The following is an 18,292-nucleotide window of genomic DNA, read 5'->3' on the forward strand; positions in this document are numbered from 1 at the left end:
TTTCTTGTCTTTCATCTGGATAAATTCCCTATCATATGCGATCATGTTCTAGGAATTCCGGACTGTACAAACTCCAAGAAAACAACCATTTATTTTAAATACTTTTTTGTTTGTTTGTTTTGTTTGAGACGGTGTCTTGCTCAGTCACCTAGAAGTGAAGCGACGCGATCTCAGCTCACTGCAACCTTCTCCTCCAGGGTTCAAGTGATTCTCCTGTCTTGGCCTCCCAACCAGCTGGGATTACAGGCACGCACCACCACGCCTGGCCAATACTTTTATTTAAATGTTAAAAACCTTAATAACTTAAATATTTAAGGCATAAATACTATTTCTCCTCTGAGTTACCTAAAGCATATCTCATCAAATAATTGAAAGCATTAAAAACCCTTATTGCATTTCTGGAAAATAGTAGTGTATTATAAAGATGTGCCCCAAGGGGCCATGCCACCTAGGTTCAAGTCCAGCTCCATTTTGGATGACCTACAGCAAGTTAATTTTCAATTTTTAAATCTTGCAGGTAAAAAGAATGCAAAGAATTCAATGTAAGATTCTTCATCTTTTGTTGTATTATGGCAGTATAACGCCATTTAAAGTGCTCAGATGTTTGAATGCTGGCTCTGTCATTTATTAGCTCTATTACTTAACAAGTTACTTAACCTCTCTTTCCTTCAGTATGTTTATCTATAAAATGGAGACAATAATAGTACATTAAAGTTGGTGTGATGACTAAACGAACACAGGTAAAGTTCTTACAACAATGAACTGGAACATATATGACCAATAAATTCAAATTATCTCTGATACCACACAGAATTTTAATGGTTGTTCTGAAATCCTCAACTGTAATTCAAAGTTTTATTAGTCTAAAGTTATTAGACTACACTGTTCATTTTCTAAATTAATTTAGTTGGATTTTTATGATATTTGAAGATTTTTTTCCATTATACTTTCACTAGAAATTACAGAAATTTCACCAGGCACGGTGGATCATGCCTGTAATCCCATCACTTGGGGAGGCCAAGGTAGGCGGATCGCTTGAGGTCAGCAGTTCGATACCAGACTGGCCCACCATAGTGAAACCTCATCACTACTAAAAACACAAAAATTAGCCAAGTGTGGTGATGCGCACCCAGCTACTCAGGAGGCTAAGGCAGGCGAATCATTTGAACCTGGGAGACAGAAGTTGCAGTGAGCCAAGATTGCATAACTGCACCCCAGCCTGTTGACAGGGTGAGACCTTGTCTCAAAAAAAAAATAAAAATAAAAGTAAAAAAATAATTTCACTACATATAGTTCAAAGAAGGCAATCTAACCACTACATTAACCATTGTGTTCCTTGGCTAAACTCTTGAAATCTATTTAAAGAGAGGAAAAACAGTCTAATTACTATCAGAACCACAGATGAGATGCATACATAACTCTGCTCAAATCCTAATTCCTCTGCCATGCCTTAGTTATAGTCACTTAGGCTTCAACTATCTCCTAGTTCTAAATTCCTACTAGACAATCAATAGAACTATTCATTTTGCCTGATATTGTCAGTAATCCTTTTCAAAAACTACTTTATCTCCCTAACTTAAAATGTACATAAAGAAAAAAATAGGCCAGGCACAATGTCACATGCCTTTAATCCCAACACTTTGGGAGGCCGAGGCAGGCAGATCACTTGAACTCAGAAGTTTGAGACCAGCCTGAGCAACATGGCGAAATCCCATTTCTACAAAAAAATTACAAAAATTAGCTGAACATGATAGTGTGTAGTCCCAGCTATGCACTGTAGTCCCAGCTATTCAGGAGGCCGAGGGGAGAGGACAGCTTGCACCCAGGAGGTTGAGGCTGCAGTGAGCTAAGATAATGCCACTTGCACTCCAGCCTGGGCAACACAGCGAGATCCTGAGAAAGAAAACAAAGGGCCGGGCACAGTGGCTCATGCCTGTAGTTCCAGCACTTTGGGAGGCCGAGGTGGGTAGATCACCTAAGGTCAGGAGTTCAAGACAAGCCTAGCTAACATGGTGAAACCCTGTCTCTACTAAAAATACAAAAAATTAGCCGAGCGTGCTGCCACACGCCTGTAATCCCAGCTACTTGGGAGGCTGAGGCAGGAGAATCACTTGAACCCAGGAGGCGGAGGTTGCAGTGAGCTGAGATTGGGCCATTGCACTTCAGCTTGGGCAACAAGAGTGAAACTCGGTCTCAAAAAAAAGGAAAAGAAAGGAGGGGAGGGGAAGGGAGGGGGAAAGAAAGGGGAGAAAAAAAGGAGGGGAGGAGAAAAGAAAGGGGGAAAGCAGGAAAGGGGAAAGGAAAAGGAAAAGAAAGGAAGGAGAAAAAAAGAAAAAATAATTGCACACTATCTTAATCTATATAACGCTTCAAAATTTGCAAAACTAATCCACTGCTAGCCAAAGATCAGGAGTAAATTAGACCCAAAAAAGTGTATTCAGCAAAACTGAAAATTGTGTGCTAAGTATTTTTATTTCAGAAGGAAATAAAGACCAATAACTGTGCCAGAAACTTTGCAGACATTATTTCACTCTAATAAGCCTAGGAACAGACCTTCTTATCCTGGTTTATAAACGAATAAAAACAGGTTTAATGAATTTAATGTAACTTGCTAATTCCTCTCCATCTATTTGAATTTAAAATTCATACTAGGTATGCACATAAACAAATGCCATATACACATGGATTTTATAAGATTTATAGCATAATCAAACAACTTACCTTTGGTGCACGCACACAGCCTGTCTGTGCCAGAGCAGTAAATCACAGAAACAAATGTGTCCTGTTCCTCAGTGCCCTCCTTTTTGGGAGGCTCCACTTTGGCCAAAATTTCAAAGTTTGAAAGATCTAGTATTTTTACATATCCTCCCTGAGTAGTTATTACCAGGTGTCCAAGAGTAGAAACGTCAGACGTTTTTTCTCTCTCAAAACCATTCTTTGAGGTTAACTGCATGTCCTCAATAGGTTCCTCACAGTCATCCTCTCGATTATCCAATATATCTGGTGGAAGCAAAATGAGCGAGGTAATTGTGTCCTGGGGATCTTTGATATGTTGTATTTTTATTGGTTCCTCTTCTAAAGTCACTATCCGAGTGGCATAATTCATTTTATAAAGTACTAAATATCCACCACTAACATTCCTCTGCTCAGGCTGAATTATCAAAGGAGTCTGTACATCTGCTGGTGATTCATGTTGGATTACACTAATATTTGCACCATTCACTACAGCAAGATTTGATTCCAGCTCACCTTTCCGTCTATTACATAGTGCAGAGTTTAATTTATTTAAATTATTCAAGGCCTCTACTTGATTTATTGCACTCAAGGATTCAACAGGGCATGTCCGCAGTCCTACCAACAAATGAATTCCATCAGCACAAGGAGTTATTGAGTCTACACAAAGATTCTCCTCCTCTGCAAACTTTGGCAGCCTCAAGCACTGAACCAAAGTCCCAGGCTTGGGAAACACAGAGTTCCACTTCTCAGAATCCGGAGAGGTAAGGTTGGCTGCTGCATCTGCAAATTGCTGAATGTAAGTCACAGGAGGATCCTGCAATAACAACTGCTCCTGACTATCCAGCTCCATTTCAATAATCTGTGGAACAGTAAAACCATCATCATGCAAACTTTTACTCATAATATTGTTCATCTGTGAAAAGATCTTTCCTGCTTTCTCATCAGATTCCTTGATGCTATAAAGAAGCAAAACCGGTAAAGTCCTCCTTACCAGAGGAGAATTGAGTTCCGAATTAGTGCAGGATTCATTGTCAGTTGACCCTTGTTCTGATATACTTTCACCCTGAGTTCTGCTCAAACCATCCAGTGACCTGTGAGAATTACTACTAATGGGTGAGGTAGCAGGAGATTTATATGTTAATAAACCTCCAGCTAATAAACACGGAAAAGGAATGTTGTGCTGTTCCTGATGCTTTTCCTTTGTCTTTTCACTCTTAGAGTTTGTTAAACAAGGATTTGCCCCAAGTTCTTCAAGATCCTTAACAGTATCTTCAAGCACATTTGCAACAATCTCCCACTGAAGTTTTTCTGGCTGTTGCAGAATGCTGAGTGCTGTTATATCAAGGCTTACTTCCATGGCTTCCTTCTGTGATGTATGCCCTTTAAAAAGGAACAATATTCATTAGACATAGCCTTGTAAAGATGAATAAAAATCCGTGGTTTAATGTTTTCATTAACTTTTTCTACTCATCCAGTCAGTATTTTTTTTTTTTTTTTTTTTTTTGAGACAGATTCTTGCTCTGTCACCCAGGCTGGAGTGCAGTGGTGTAATTTCAGCTCGTCACAACCTGCGCATCCCAAGTTCAAGCGATTCTAGTGCCTCAGCCCCTCCCAAGTAGCTGGGATTACAGGCGCACACCACCACACCTGGCTAATTTTTATATTTTTAGTAGATACAGGGTTTCACCATGTTGTCCAGGATGGTCTCCAACTCCCGACCTCAGGTCCATCCACCTCAGCCTCCCAATGTGCTGGGATTATAGGCGCGAGCCACCGTGCCCGGCCTAAAAAAATTTAAAGTGCAGTCAGCCCTCCATATTCACAGGTTCTACATCCACGGATTCAACTAACTGCGGATGGAAAACATTATTTATTTATTTATTTGGAGATGGAGTTTTGCTCTTGTTGCCTAGGCTATAGTGCAATGGCGTCATCTCGGTTCACCAAAATCTCCACCTCCCAGGTTCAAGCAATTCTCCTGCCTCAGCCTCCCAAGTAGCTGCATCACCATACACAGCTAATTTTGTATTTTTAGTAGAGACGTGGTTTCTCCATGTTGGTCAGGCTGGCCTCGAACCTCCCGACCTCAGGTGACCTGCCCAGCTCAGCCTCCCAAAGTGCTGGGATTACAGGAATGAGTCACCGCGCCCAGCCAGAAAACATTTTTTTAAAAAAATGGATGGTTGCATCTCTACTAAACATGTACAAACTTTTTTGTCATTAAACAATAGAGAATAAAGACTTTTTACTCAATATTTACACTGTATTAGATATTATAAGTAATCTAGAGATCATTTAAAGTAACAGGAAAAAGTAGATGTGCATAGTTTATAAGCAAAACTATACCATTTTATATAAGCGACTTGAGCATACACCTGGATTTTGATATCTAGAGAGGGTCCTGGAACCAATCCCCCATAGATACCAGGCTATTTTTTTTTTCTTTTCTTTTTTTTTTTTTTCAAACATACTCAAATCTAAGATGAACTTCCTTAGAAAAACCATAAAAGTATTCAAGGGACTCAAAATTATTTTCAACTTAGGCCAGGCACAGTGGCTCACACTTGTAATCCTAGCACTTTGGTAGGTTGAGGTGGGCAGATTACCTGAGCTCAGGAGTTTGAGACCAGCCTGGGCAATATGGCAAAACCCCTTCTCTACTAAAAATACAAAAAATTAGAGGCTGGGCACAATGGTTCATGCCTGGCTCTATTCTGCTTATTTGGATAGTGTCAACCAAACTTCCTGAGGTAAGCAATTAGGTTTTATCTAGGCACTCTTCTAAAACTCAAATTTCAATTTGAACCCTTCTTTAACTTCCTACCAAACATTCTTCTCAGTCTTCACAAGAAGCCATGTATACTTAATTCGGATCTGTGGTTCAAATACCAAACTTTTCTCTATGCAATCTTCTTAGATATCTTCAAACCTCATAACCTTCAACTAAAAAACAAATGTCTCTTCATCTGCATTCACATTTTTGAAATTAAGAAATATATTTCAATAGGCCTGGCACAGTGACTCACATCTATAATCCCAACACTTTGGGAGGCTGAGGCAGGTGGATCACTTGAGGTCAGGAGTTCAAGACCAGCCTGGCCAACATGGTGAAGTCCTATCTCTACAAAACACACAAAAATTAGGTGTAGTGGCAGATGCCTGTAATCCCAGCTACTCGGGAGGCTGAGGCAGTAGAATCTCTTGAACCCAGGAGGTGGAGGTTGCAGTGAGCCAAGATCGTGCCACTGCACTCCAGCCTGGGCAACAGAATGAGACTCCATCTCAAAAAAACATAAAAACAAACAAACAGAAAAAAACAAAAAAGAAATATATTTCGTAATTCTTCAGAAAGTATCATCCAATTTGACTAAAACCACTTAGAAGTGTGATTTCCATTAAATTGGACATGTTCTGATAAGCTTGAAATGGTATTTTATCACTTTTTAAATACTTCGGGAAGAGAAGACATCATTAATATCAAATATATATATAGGACTATCCTATAAGCCTCCATAAAGTCACCAATAGTCTTTCAATGTAACGAAATTAGTTTACAAGATACATACTTTTACTGTGAATGAATAAGCTACTTACAAATCCTTGAATGAGGCAATTAAAAATTTTGAACTGGAAAGATATTTTCTCTTACCATAGCTACTTTTTAATACTACATAAAGACAATGTTTAAACCCCTAAATGAAGTGTTATATGTAGTCGACAAAAACACATGATAATTTTCAAGACACTAGGAGCTAAAGTAAACATGGTATCTTTAAAAAGTGTGAAAAATCAAACAGGCATAGATGAAAAGAACAAAGGTAGAAAAAGGATAAGAAAACTGACCAAATATAAGTACTATAATTGCAAAAACATATACTGAGATCCTTAGACCCAGGGAAAATAACAAAACTACAGCACACAAAGGAAAGGTTCCAGTGAGAATCAAAAAAACTTAAAACAGCAAACACTTTACAAAGGAAAAACAGAAGCCCACATTTTAAGTAACTTAACAAGACCAAGGAGTTATTTTTTGAAAGAGTTCAAAAACTTGGCTGGGTGCAGTGGCTCACACCTGTAATCCCAGCACTTTGGGAGGCTGAGGCAAGTGAATCACCTGAGGTCATCAGTTCGAAACCAGTCAGGCCACAGAGCGAAACTCCGACCCAGAAAAACAAAAGAGCCAGCCTGGCTAGGCATGGTGGCTCACGCCTATAATCCCAGCACTTTGGGAGGCTGAGGCGGGCGGATCACCTGAGGTCAGCAGTTCGAGACTAGTCTGGCCACAGAGGGAAACTCCATCTCAAAAAACCAAAAGAGCCAGTCTGGCTGGGCACGGTGGCTCACACCTATAATCCCAGCACTTTGGGAGGCCGAGGCTGGCGGATCACCTGAGGTCAGGAGTTCAAGACCAGCCTGGCCAACATGGTGAAACCCTGTCTCTACTAAAAATACAAAACTTAGCCAGGTGTGGTGGCAGACACCTATAATCCCAGCTACTCGGGGGACTGAGGCAGAAGAATCCCTTGAACCCGGGAGGTAGAGGTTGCAGTGAGCTGAGATTGTACCACTGCACTCCAGCCTAGATGACAGAGCAAGGCTCTGTCAAAAAAAAAAAAAAAAGACAGAAAGAAAGAAAGGAAGGAAGAGTAGTAGTTTTTGCGGAAGGAAAATAAAATGGGAAAAGAGCATTAGCTTCCTCAGTCTACTCTTTTTAAAGAAAAAAAATTTTTTTTTAACTTTTCTAGAACGAATTACACATTTATACATTTTTAAGGGCATTTTCCTGCCTTATTTGGTGATTTTTTTGTTCATTGCTAAGAACTGCTTCAAAAGACTGCTAAGGATTAACCCAAAATTGTCCAGTGTTCCATTTAGTGCCTTTCAAAAAAATTTGATGACAAATTAGAATTTAAAGACTATTTACTACCAAATGTTAACTATAATTTTTGTGAACTGTACTACACAAAACCATTCCTCTTCTAAAAAGATTTAAGTTACATATGTACGTAGTACACAGCATCTGACATTAAACAACAGCCACAAGTTAATAACAGTCACTTTTTTAAAATACTGGCTACTTCCCAGGCACTGCACTTTATATGCACTTACCTTATCTAATTTTTTTTTTTTTGAGAGGGAGTTTCTCTCTTATTGCCCAGGGTGGAGTGCAATGGCGATCTCAGCTCACTGCAATCTCTGCCTCCCAGGTTCAAGCGATTCTCCTGCCTCAGCCTCCTGAGTAGCTGGAATAGTTACACGCCACCACGCCCAGCTAACTGTTTTTTATTTTTAGTAGAGACAGGGTTTCACCATGTTGGCCAGGCTGGTCTCAAACTCCTGATCTCAGGTGATCCACCCACAGTGGTCTCCCAAAGTGCTGGGATTACCGACATGAGCCACCAAGCCCGGCCTAATTCTTAAAACAGACTTTAATATCGCTATGCCATATATCAGAAGTGCAATCAGACTATATTAAGTAGAAGAGTTAGGATTTAAATTCTGACACAGTAAAACTATTTTGAAGCATATTAGCTTTTCCTACAAAATAACATTAAAATACGAAGTATATTATTTTGCCCTAATATTTTATAAGCTAGTAAGGCATTTTACTTGATATTTTAATGTCTATAATTTCATACAATAAAATGTAGTTCTGTATTCACCTATATGAATAAAGAGCTTTAAACACTACTTTTAGTTAACAGAATACATTATACAAATTAAAAGATTTAATTACCGGACATGTGACAAAAATTTAATGTAACTATCCACTTTAATTCCTTTGGCTCAAATAGGTACCATTTAAACTTTAAATATGGAACACTATGTACATACTACTAACTTGAGATCTCTGACACACAATATTTCAGTCTTCTGTGTATACTAGCAAAAATTTAGAGTTAGCATTAAGTAAGAGACTCAGAATTAAGTGGTAGTTAGCTGTATATACAACTGTGTAAAGAATTTTTTAAATACATTATCTAATACTTTTTACATACCTGTCACAGAATCTGATCTGGAATGCTCTTCACTGTCTGAATCCTCCAGTAAATCATCACTTAAATCAAAAGACAGAGTAAACAATTTGAATTTCCAAAAAAGTATACATCATATGAGCAAGCAAAGAAAAAAGAACAGTTGTTTTTTGGGTTTTTTTGAGACAAGGTCTCACTCTGTCACCCAGGCTAGAGTACAGTGGCAGGAAAACAGCTCACTGCAGCCCTGACCTCCTCCTGGCCTCAAGCAATCCTTCCGCCTCAGCCTCCCAAGTAAGTGGGACCATAGGCACACGCCACTATGCCCAGCTACTTTTTTTTGAATTTTTGCAGAGATGGGGTCTCACCATATTGCCCAGGCTGGTCTTGAACCTTTGGGCTCATGCAATCTTCCCACCTCTACCTCTCAAAGTGCTGGGATTACAGGCATGAGCCACTATGCCTGGCCTGAAAGTACAGTGTTAAAATCACTACTACATATCTCAAACATAAAAAACAATTAAAATTGGCTTAAATGAGATATAAAGAGTAGTTTGATAACATAACTGATTAACAACACTGACAAAAATCTTCTTAAATCATTAAATGTCTAACTGAAATAGGGTGTGCAAACCTCTAAGAATCTATAATAACATCTGTAGGAATTTGAAGACTACTGTGTGACTAAGGACAGCTTGGGCAAACAAAAATATAAAAGACAGCAGCAGCTAATAAAATCAAGCACCAGCTTGCAGTAGTAAAACGTTAAGAACTATTCTAGGCCGGGCGCGGTGGCTCAAGCCTGTAATCCCAGCACTTTGGGAGGCCCAGACGGGTGGATCACGAGGTCAGGAGATCGAGACCATCCTGGCTAACACGGTGAAACCCCGTCTCTACTAAAAATACAAAAACTAGCTGGGCGAGGTGGCGGGCGCCTGTAGTCCCAGCTACTCGGGAGGCTGAGGCAGGAGAATGGCGTAAACCCGGGAGGCGGAGCTTGCAGTGAGCTGAGATCCGGCCACTGCACTCCAGTCCGGGAGACAGAGCGAGACTCCGCCTCAAAAAAAAAAGAACTATTCTATTACTGAATTCAGGACAGCCTAAAACCAAACATAATAGTTGTATAAGCACGTGTGTATGTTTGTGTGCTCACATGTACATAAAATTTTATTTTTGTTTTATATTTTGTTTTGGAGAGGCTAAGAACTCCTTTACATACAGAAGACAGGGGGTCACCAGGACAAGACAAAGTCTTGTCTCGATCTCCTGACCTTGTGATCCACCCACCTCAGCCTCTCAAAGTGCTGGGATTACAAGCACAAGTCACCGCGCCTGGCCTATAATGTTATTTTAGACATAATATAAATTGGCATTCTGCATTGAAAATGCTTAAGGATATTACTGCACTCCAAGGCAATGTTTGAAATATTTTGGGGCAGCTAAGTGGAAATTCACTTATATATTTTTGAAAAAGTTTCTCTGTTTTAGTTTTTTCAGGTGATATAGTCGCCCATAAACCAATTTAGTGCTATAATTTACAAAAGCAAAAAATGTAAAAAAGTTTAATATCAGCTGCTAATTCATTAGTCTCATTGGCTGGTTTCAGAGAAATAGGATAAGTATAAAAACAAATCCAAAGAATAAATATTAATAATTGGGAATTATCAAAAATGAATAAGTGTAAAAACGAATCCAAAGAATAAATATTAATAATTGGGAATTATCAAAAATGAAGAAGTCCAAACCAAGAAAATACAATAGGTTTTAAGTATAGAATGGCTGTTACAGTAAGAAAAATAACCAAGTATTAACCTGTTGTACTAAGATGAACAATTAAAATTAAGTAGTAGTGTGTTTTAAAGGAATTCAGGTGTCTTGATATTTCAAAGAGGGCTGCCAGATAAAAGCCTTAAATTAGCAAAGAATGTTTTATTCTGAAAGTTTTCAAAAATACAATCAGGGAACAGACACAGTGACTCACACCTGTAATCCCAGCACTTTGGGAGAGCAAGGAGGGAGGGCTGCTTGAGCCCAAGAATTCAAGACCAGCCTGGGCAACATAGTGAGACCCCATCTCCACAAAACAAATAATTAGCTGGGCATGGTGGCACATGTCTTTAGTCCCAGCTACTTATAAGGCTGAGGTAGAAGGATGACTTGAGCCTAGGAGGTAAAGCCCAGGTGACAGAGCAAAATCTTGTTTCAAGAAAAAAAAAAAATTGTAAAATCACATTCTTTTAAAATATTTTGTGACAAAAATATTCTCAAACTATTACATCACAAATTATATGGCTAAGGCCAGGCGCAGCGGCTCACATCTATAATCCCAGCACTCTGGGAGGATGAAGCAGGCAGATCACGTGAGGCCAGGAGTTTGAGACCAGCCTGGCCAACATGGTGAAATCCGTCTCCACTAAAAATACAAAATTTACCCGGGCATGGTGGCGCGGGCCAGTCCCAGCTACTCAGGAGACTGAGGTATGAGAACTGAACGTGGGAGGCAGAGACTGCAGTGAACCAGGATCGCACCACTGCACTCCAGCATGGGCGACAGAGCGAGACTCCCTCAAAAAAAAAAAAAAAAAAAATTATATGAACAAAATAACTAAATTGTACTCTCACATGAATTTTATGGTTTGAAAAATTACACTTCAGGCCGGGCACGGTGGCTCAAGCCTGTAATCCCAGCACTTTGGGAGGCCGAGACGGGCGGATCACGAGGTCAGGAGATCGAGACCATCCTGGCTAACATGGTGAAACCCCGTCTCTACTAAAAAATACAAAAAACTAGCCGGGCGAGGTGGCGGGCGCTTGTAGTCCCAGCTACTCGGGAGGCTGAGGCAGGAGAATGGCATAAACCTGGGAGGCAGAGCTTGCAGTGAGCTGAGATCCGGCCACTGCACTGCAGCCTGGGCGACAGAGCGAGACTCCGTCTCAAAAAAAAAAAAAATGAAGAAAAATTACACTTCAATAAAACTTTTTTAAAAATCACATGCGGCTGGGCACGGTGGCTCACACCTGTAATCCCAGCACTTTGGGAGGCCAAGGTGGGTGGATCACCTGAGGTCCGGAGTTTGAGAACAGCCTGGCCAACATGGAGAAACCCTGTCTCTACTAAAAATACAAAAAATTAGCCAGGAGTAGTGGCAGGCACCTGTAGTCCCAGCTACTCATGAGGCTAAGGCAGAAGAATCGTTTGAACCTGGGAGGCAGAGGTCGCGGTGAGCCGAGATCGTACCACTGCACTCTAACCTGGGCAACAGGGTGAGGCTCTGTCTCAAAACAAAAAACAAAAAACAAAAAACAACAACAACAAAAAAACATGCATTTTAAAAAGAAACTAGAATACATATGTTACTATAATTCCATAGTGTGATTATGACTACTCTGTGATTATGACTACTCTGTATTTCATCAATTTCCATTCCTGCATTTTCCCATTTTCCTGCAATAAGCATGCACTATTTACGTAATAGGCACTGTATTTACTAAAACCTTCTACATTTTGCAAAACTTTTTACAAAGCAATACACATGCAAAATAAATATTACAGTTAAAGTAAAAATGTTTAGTTAAGATTGTATGTTTCTGAAAACTAGACATACTAGTAAGGGTACCTTGGTTTATAGCAATCCCATAAACAATTTCATTTACATTCAAGAAATTTTTACCAATCTGACCTGATATACAAATGACAAGTGAATCATCTAGAAAAAAATCTTAATTCATTAAAATGTATTACCAAATCTTCTTCCTTAATTCAGAAAACAAATATTGTCTTCTAAGAAAAAATGGTCAAAAACAATTCCTCATTCCCTCAATGTAAATAACAAAGAAAAATAAATTTTACAAAAACGGTTCTAAGCAAGCTATACTGCTAATTACTTTAAACTTCTTGGATAAGCTTAGATTTTTTCCAATTAATGTATTATTCTTCAAGCTAATGAAACCCACATCGTATATTTTATAATCAAATATATTAGATCTTGTGCCACATAAAGTCAGAGGTAGTATGGCTCATTATATTCACTATCAATTCCAATAGGACTGCTCCTACTTCTTGGGGAGGGGAAGTGCAGATAGGGGGCGTAAGGTTAGGGATGAAGTTTCACCTCTTCAGCTTCCTCCTACCACATTAACTTAATGTTTTTGTATGATTTGTTTAAGACTTTCTTCAGAGAAAACCGACCTTCGACCCTAGATTACACATTTCTTAAAAGCAAGTAGAGATTACCTCAACTCAAGCACGTTACCCCATATAATGTTGAGGAGTATTTCCACTAGTAATACAGAATACATGTTTATCTAAAATGTACATTTTACCTGGGAGGCTGTGACTATATGTGTGTGGGTATATGTAATCCTAGAAGTATATTTTGATTCAATTTTTAATCCCCAAATTACAAAACCTCAAGACAAAGTTCAAATTAAAGTAAGAGCCTAGAAGGACACATAAATTTCATTATTCTTCTATTACTTTTCCACTAACTTCTAAGAAATCAGAGAAATCAAGCATGCTTAATATCTAGTCCTACTGGCAAAATATGGTCAGAAACTCAGACAACAGTTAAGCTGCTTTCCCATTAAGCTTTCACAGAGATTTATATTAATAGAAAAACCACAAGGCTTTATTCAATGTTATTACCAAGAGGAGCTAGATAGAATACATATATTGTAAATTTTCCACTAATTCCATTAATGAAATAACTTTCATTAATAAAATTGTACATTACTCCTTAATGAAAGTACATCCCACCAAAGAAGTTGTGAAGGAAAATGATAAATCACTGACCCATCACATAGCAGTAACATAAGGAGCCCCTGGAAGTGAAATGGCAGATATTCTCAGTCTATCAAGACATCTGATCACAGTTAAATAGCTCCATTTCACATGGCTGCCTAGAGAATCTTTTTCCCCCCCACCTACACAATCTTACTAGCCCAGTTCAGTTAAAACCGTAGTGGTTCTTAGGAAACAACTAAGTGAAGGAGGGTGATACTTAGACTCTCCCACCCCACCTACATCAGATGCAGCACAAAAATCAGGAATCTCTCAGAGAAGTTGAGTGAAGGAGAATCCAGAACAGCAATTTTACCAAAATATTTCTCTAGCAATAATTATGGTACCTCAACTCACTGTTGACTACTGGTACACTGTTTTAAACAATTAGATCCTCTTACTTCACCTCAGGTTATTCCATTATTATTATTCATTAGCACTGCCATAATTTGAGGGGCTAATGAAAAAAGGGAAACTGAAATCATCTAGTTCAACTGTTCTATGAAAAAGATTTAGTAGAAGGTGAAACTACAGTATAATTTCATTTCATTATTTAGACTTTTCAATGTGACTTTTCATCATCTATTGTTCAATGTGGCAATTATTTCCAATTGACATAGATTGTGATAGAATGTTAAGTATATTTTATAAACTATGCTGTTTCTGAAGATTTTTCTTCAAGAATCACAGATTTCAGATTTCTAACCAAACATTTACTCTCTGATCTCTTAACTGCATAACTTTTTTTTCCCTCCTCTTTAATTATTAGAACTATGAGAATATAAAATTTAGGAAAACATGTTAACATCTATTAAATACTACTAAAACAAACTCACATACCTATCTCCTTCCAATTTTGGTATATCTGAGCAACTAGAGGAGTCCTCCAGCCACGCCAAAGTTGGTCTCCTTGAATCAACTCCTGAGCTTGGGTCTCCTGACAGAATAAGCTGTTGTACAATTGCTGGATCATAGGCATTAATTTCAAACTTTAAGTGCACCTAAACAAATGAAAAGCCTAAGTTTACAACTGATTTTTTTTTCAGTAACTAATTTGTTACTTCAAAATTCAAACATACCTTCATAAGTTTGGAAACATCCCATATGCAGATCTTCCCTCGTTTAGTTGCAGCAGCTAGAAAATGAGGGCAGCTCCCCGACCCAAAGCAAGATATTCTGTCAGTTCCATCCGTACAAGGAAACTGTGCAGGACTTGTTGCAAGAGTGACTGACAACGGCACATTCTGTGTGTGCTCACCTTTCACAAATGGGCAGTTTGGGGAATGTCTTTCGTGTTCAGACCTTTACACAGATTAAGAAAGGAAAAGCTTACTAAAAATAAAGCAATTCAGTTTGTACATTAAAACAGAACTCCAGGATCATCTTTTTTTTATCTGAACTTAAACTATTCATCATTAAAGACTTAATATAACCAAATCATTCAATATTATGAAGATCACTCTAACATGTTCAACCATTTATAATATTCACACATTCAATATTCCAAACATTTAACAATAGCAGTTGTTGCTCACTTTAACTGATTATAAAGTCAATCTCAGACAAAACTGAGAAACTAATACTATAGTGTAAGTAATGCTATATTACATACTACAAAACTGTTTAAACTTCTGTTATTTCCTCGCACTGGTTTCCTACAGCTTTGAATGATTAACTACTATGTTTCAATTTAAAATTCTCCGTATCTATCAGGGGCCACAACTATCAATAATATACAGTTGAAACTCAATAAATGCCACTCACAACACAAAAAGTTATTTTACTAAATATTTTACTACATTATTTTACTAAAAAGTTTTTTAGTAAAGATCTGAAAGCAGAAAGATCTCTAGTATGAATAAAATAATATAAATTAAGAACACAAATATACTTTATGTATTCACTATACAATCAAATCAGACAAATAACTTTTAAATAAAATTTATTTCCTAAGAGCCTTAGGAATGTAAAGTTAATAAATTACTACTACTTTCAAATAAATGCTTACTGAACAAAAAGAAATGTTAAATTAAAAACGTAACAAGTTTAAGAAATATAAAACACAGGCTGGGCACAGCGGCTCAACCTGTAATCCCAGCACTTCGGGGGGCCAAGGTGGTTGGATCCTTGAGGCCAGGAGATTGAGATCAGCCTAGGCAACATAGTGAGACCTCATTGCTACAAAAAATAAAAATAAAAATAATTAGGTGGGTGTGATAGCATGTGCCTGTAGTCCCAGCTACTCGGGAGACTCAGGTAGGAGGATCCCTTGAGCCTGGGAGTTCAAGGCTGCAGTGAGCTACGATCGTGCCACTGCACTCCAGCCTGAGCGACAGAGCAAGTCCCTGTCTCTAAAAAATAAAAAATTTAAAAATTTAAATTAAAATATTAAATAAAATACTAGGACCTCAGATCAAGACTGGTATAATGACTCAAATATTGTAAGCAGGATCAACTTAGCACCTATCTGCTCAACTTTATGCTTCCTTTATATTTCTTTCTGGTTATTCCTTATTTTTATTTCTATTAGCTATAATTATAAGGCATTAGAAATGTCAGGATCCTGCTACCAAAACAAGAACCCATGAGCCAGGCATGATGGTAAAGCATACAGTCCCAGTCAGTCAGGAGGCTGAGGCAGGAGGACTGCTTAAGCCCAAGAATATGAGGCTGCAGTAAGCCGTGATCACACCTGTGTATAGCCATTGCACTTCAGCCTGGACAATATATCAAGACTTCATATCTAAAAAATAAAATAGGCTGGGCGTGGTGGCTCATGCCTGTAATCCCACCACTTTGGGAGGCCAAGGTGGATGCATCACTTGAGGTCAGTAGTTCCAGACCAGCCTGGCCAACATGGGGAAACCCCATTGCTACTAAAAATACATATATTAGCTGGGCCTGGTGGCGCACACCTGTAGTCCCAGCTACTTGGGAAACTGAGACACGAGACTCTCTTGAACCTGGGAGGCAGGGGTTGCAGTGAACCGAGATCACGCCACCGCACTCCAGTCTGGGCGACAAAGTAAGACTGCATCTCCAAAAGAATAAATAAATAAATAAATAATAAAATAAAATTTAAAAAATAAATGTTTCTTAAAGAACCATTGTTTTTAACTCATTGTTTTATTTCCATGTCAAAGAAAGAACTTTACACATAAAACATGCTACTCCATACAATGTATGTATTTCTTTTTACCATGCACCTACAACTTACACATATAAATCCATATATAAATCCTGGGCAGTTTTTAATATGCAGATGTCTTTCCTAATCCTTTTACAGTGCATCTCCAAGCAAATGACATTTGGGCCAGGTTCCCTCCCAGCTAAATCTAGCGTACTTTACCACTTTCCATCTCTCTCTTTTTCCTGAGTTTTAACTTTTTCAATAAAATTTTATTTATACAAGTTACACACGGCTATATAAAATAAAGCTAAAGACCCACATCAATTTTAAAATCTAATTCCCAGTAATTTCCAATCCCACCTCCAGGAAACCACCATTATAAATTTAAGTGATACATTTCTAAAATATTTTTTATAAGTTTACATACATAAATGTACATATAGATGTGGAAGTATGTGTGAAAAAATTTTTTAAATAAAATACAGGGTTTTAAATTCTTAAACAACTGGTGTCACTGTACATGACATATATATTTTATCATGTATTCAATCACCAATCATTCTATTAATACAAAAGATTTCTTGATACAATAACATATCTGAAAGTTACTGAGGGTGATTAACAGAGATCTTACTGTTCATTCCCCTTAACTGTTGGACCACAGTCTATTATATGAATACACCACATTCTACTGGGCTATTCCCCTCCTGATGGGCATTTAAAAGGATTTGATTTTTAATTGCAGTGACCATCCACTTTATGCCTCTGTGCATACAAGAGCAATTAACTCCCTAGGATAGGTAAATAGAAGTGGAAATGCTAGTTACTAGGGTATGGTCCATTTTTTTGTGTTTTTAACTTCAACCTCCCTCCAAAGGAACTCTATCTAAACTCGCAGTCAAAATATTGACTCCCATTCGCCATTTCAAATTTTTCCTTTCCCCCTTACCATTCAGAAGGTGCCTAGGCTCCCCAGCCTCCATCAATCCTCTTTCCTCCTACCCATTTGGAGGACTTGCCCCAGGCCTTCAGAGACCCCATCAACTTCTTGAGTGTTTGAGGAATCCCAAATGCTGGTGCAAAGAAGAGGTAGAATCCCTGAATCCCTGGCCATGTCAAGAAAACATGGGTTTTGAACAGCCCAAGTTGGAAATTTTAATCAACTTTCCATAGAAAATATTTACAAAAAAGATAACATTTGATAATATTGTACAATTTTTCTTTTTTTTTTTTTTTTTTTTGAGATGGAGTTTCACTCTTGTCGCCCAAGCTGGAGTGCAATGGTACAATCTCGGCTCACTGCAACCTCCGCCTCCCCAGTTCAAGCGATTCTCCTGCCTCACCCTCCCGAGTAGCTGGGACTATAGGCGCCCGCCACGTCGCCCGGCTAGTTTTTTGTATTTTTTAGTAGAGACGGGGTTTCACAGTGTTAGCCAGGATGGTCTCGATCTCCTGACCTTGTGATCCGTGATCCGCCCGTCTCGGCCTCCCAAAGTGCTGGGATTACAGGCTTGAGCCACCGCGCCCGGCCTACAATTTTTCAGGTATAGGTTAAATAACTTTTTGAGGATTGGCATAGGGACCTAAAATATATATATTAAAATGGTGTGTGCATATATATATATATATATATATATATATATAAAGATGGCTTCTATGGGGAAAGACAAT

General features: G+C 38.4%; 1 protein-coding gene across 12 annotated transcripts in view; it reads right to left on the reverse strand.

The window, feature by feature from the left end:
• The window catches only part of BIRC6 (baculoviral IAP repeat containing 6), a 262,265-nt gene that overhangs the window by 202,282 nt on the left and 41,691 nt on the right, over positions 1–18,292 (reverse strand). For all 12 annotated transcript variants that reach the window (XR_004428401.1, XM_033176091.1, XM_033176090.1 and 9 more), the window contains exons 7-10: positions 14,571–14,793; positions 14,332–14,492; positions 8,736–8,794; positions 2,722–4,116 (exon numbers count right to left, since the gene is read on the reverse strand). Coding sequence is in view for 11 of the 12 variants with exons in the window: in XM_033176091.1 (XP_033031982.1) it covers positions 2,722–4,116; positions 8,736–8,794; positions 14,332–14,492; positions 14,571–14,793 (1,838 nt within the window). In the remaining variant the exon portion in view is untranslated. The remainder of the gene's footprint in view (positions 1–2,721; positions 4,117–8,735; positions 8,795–14,331; positions 14,493–14,570; positions 14,794–18,292) is intronic.

This window comes from Trachypithecus francoisi, unplaced genomic scaffold, assembly GCF_009764315.1.
Source record: "Trachypithecus francoisi isolate TF-2019V2 unplaced genomic scaffold, Tfra_2.0 Lachesis_group17, whole genome shotgun sequence".
Lineage (NCBI taxonomy): Eukaryota > Metazoa > Chordata > Mammalia > Primates > Cercopithecidae > Trachypithecus > Trachypithecus francoisi.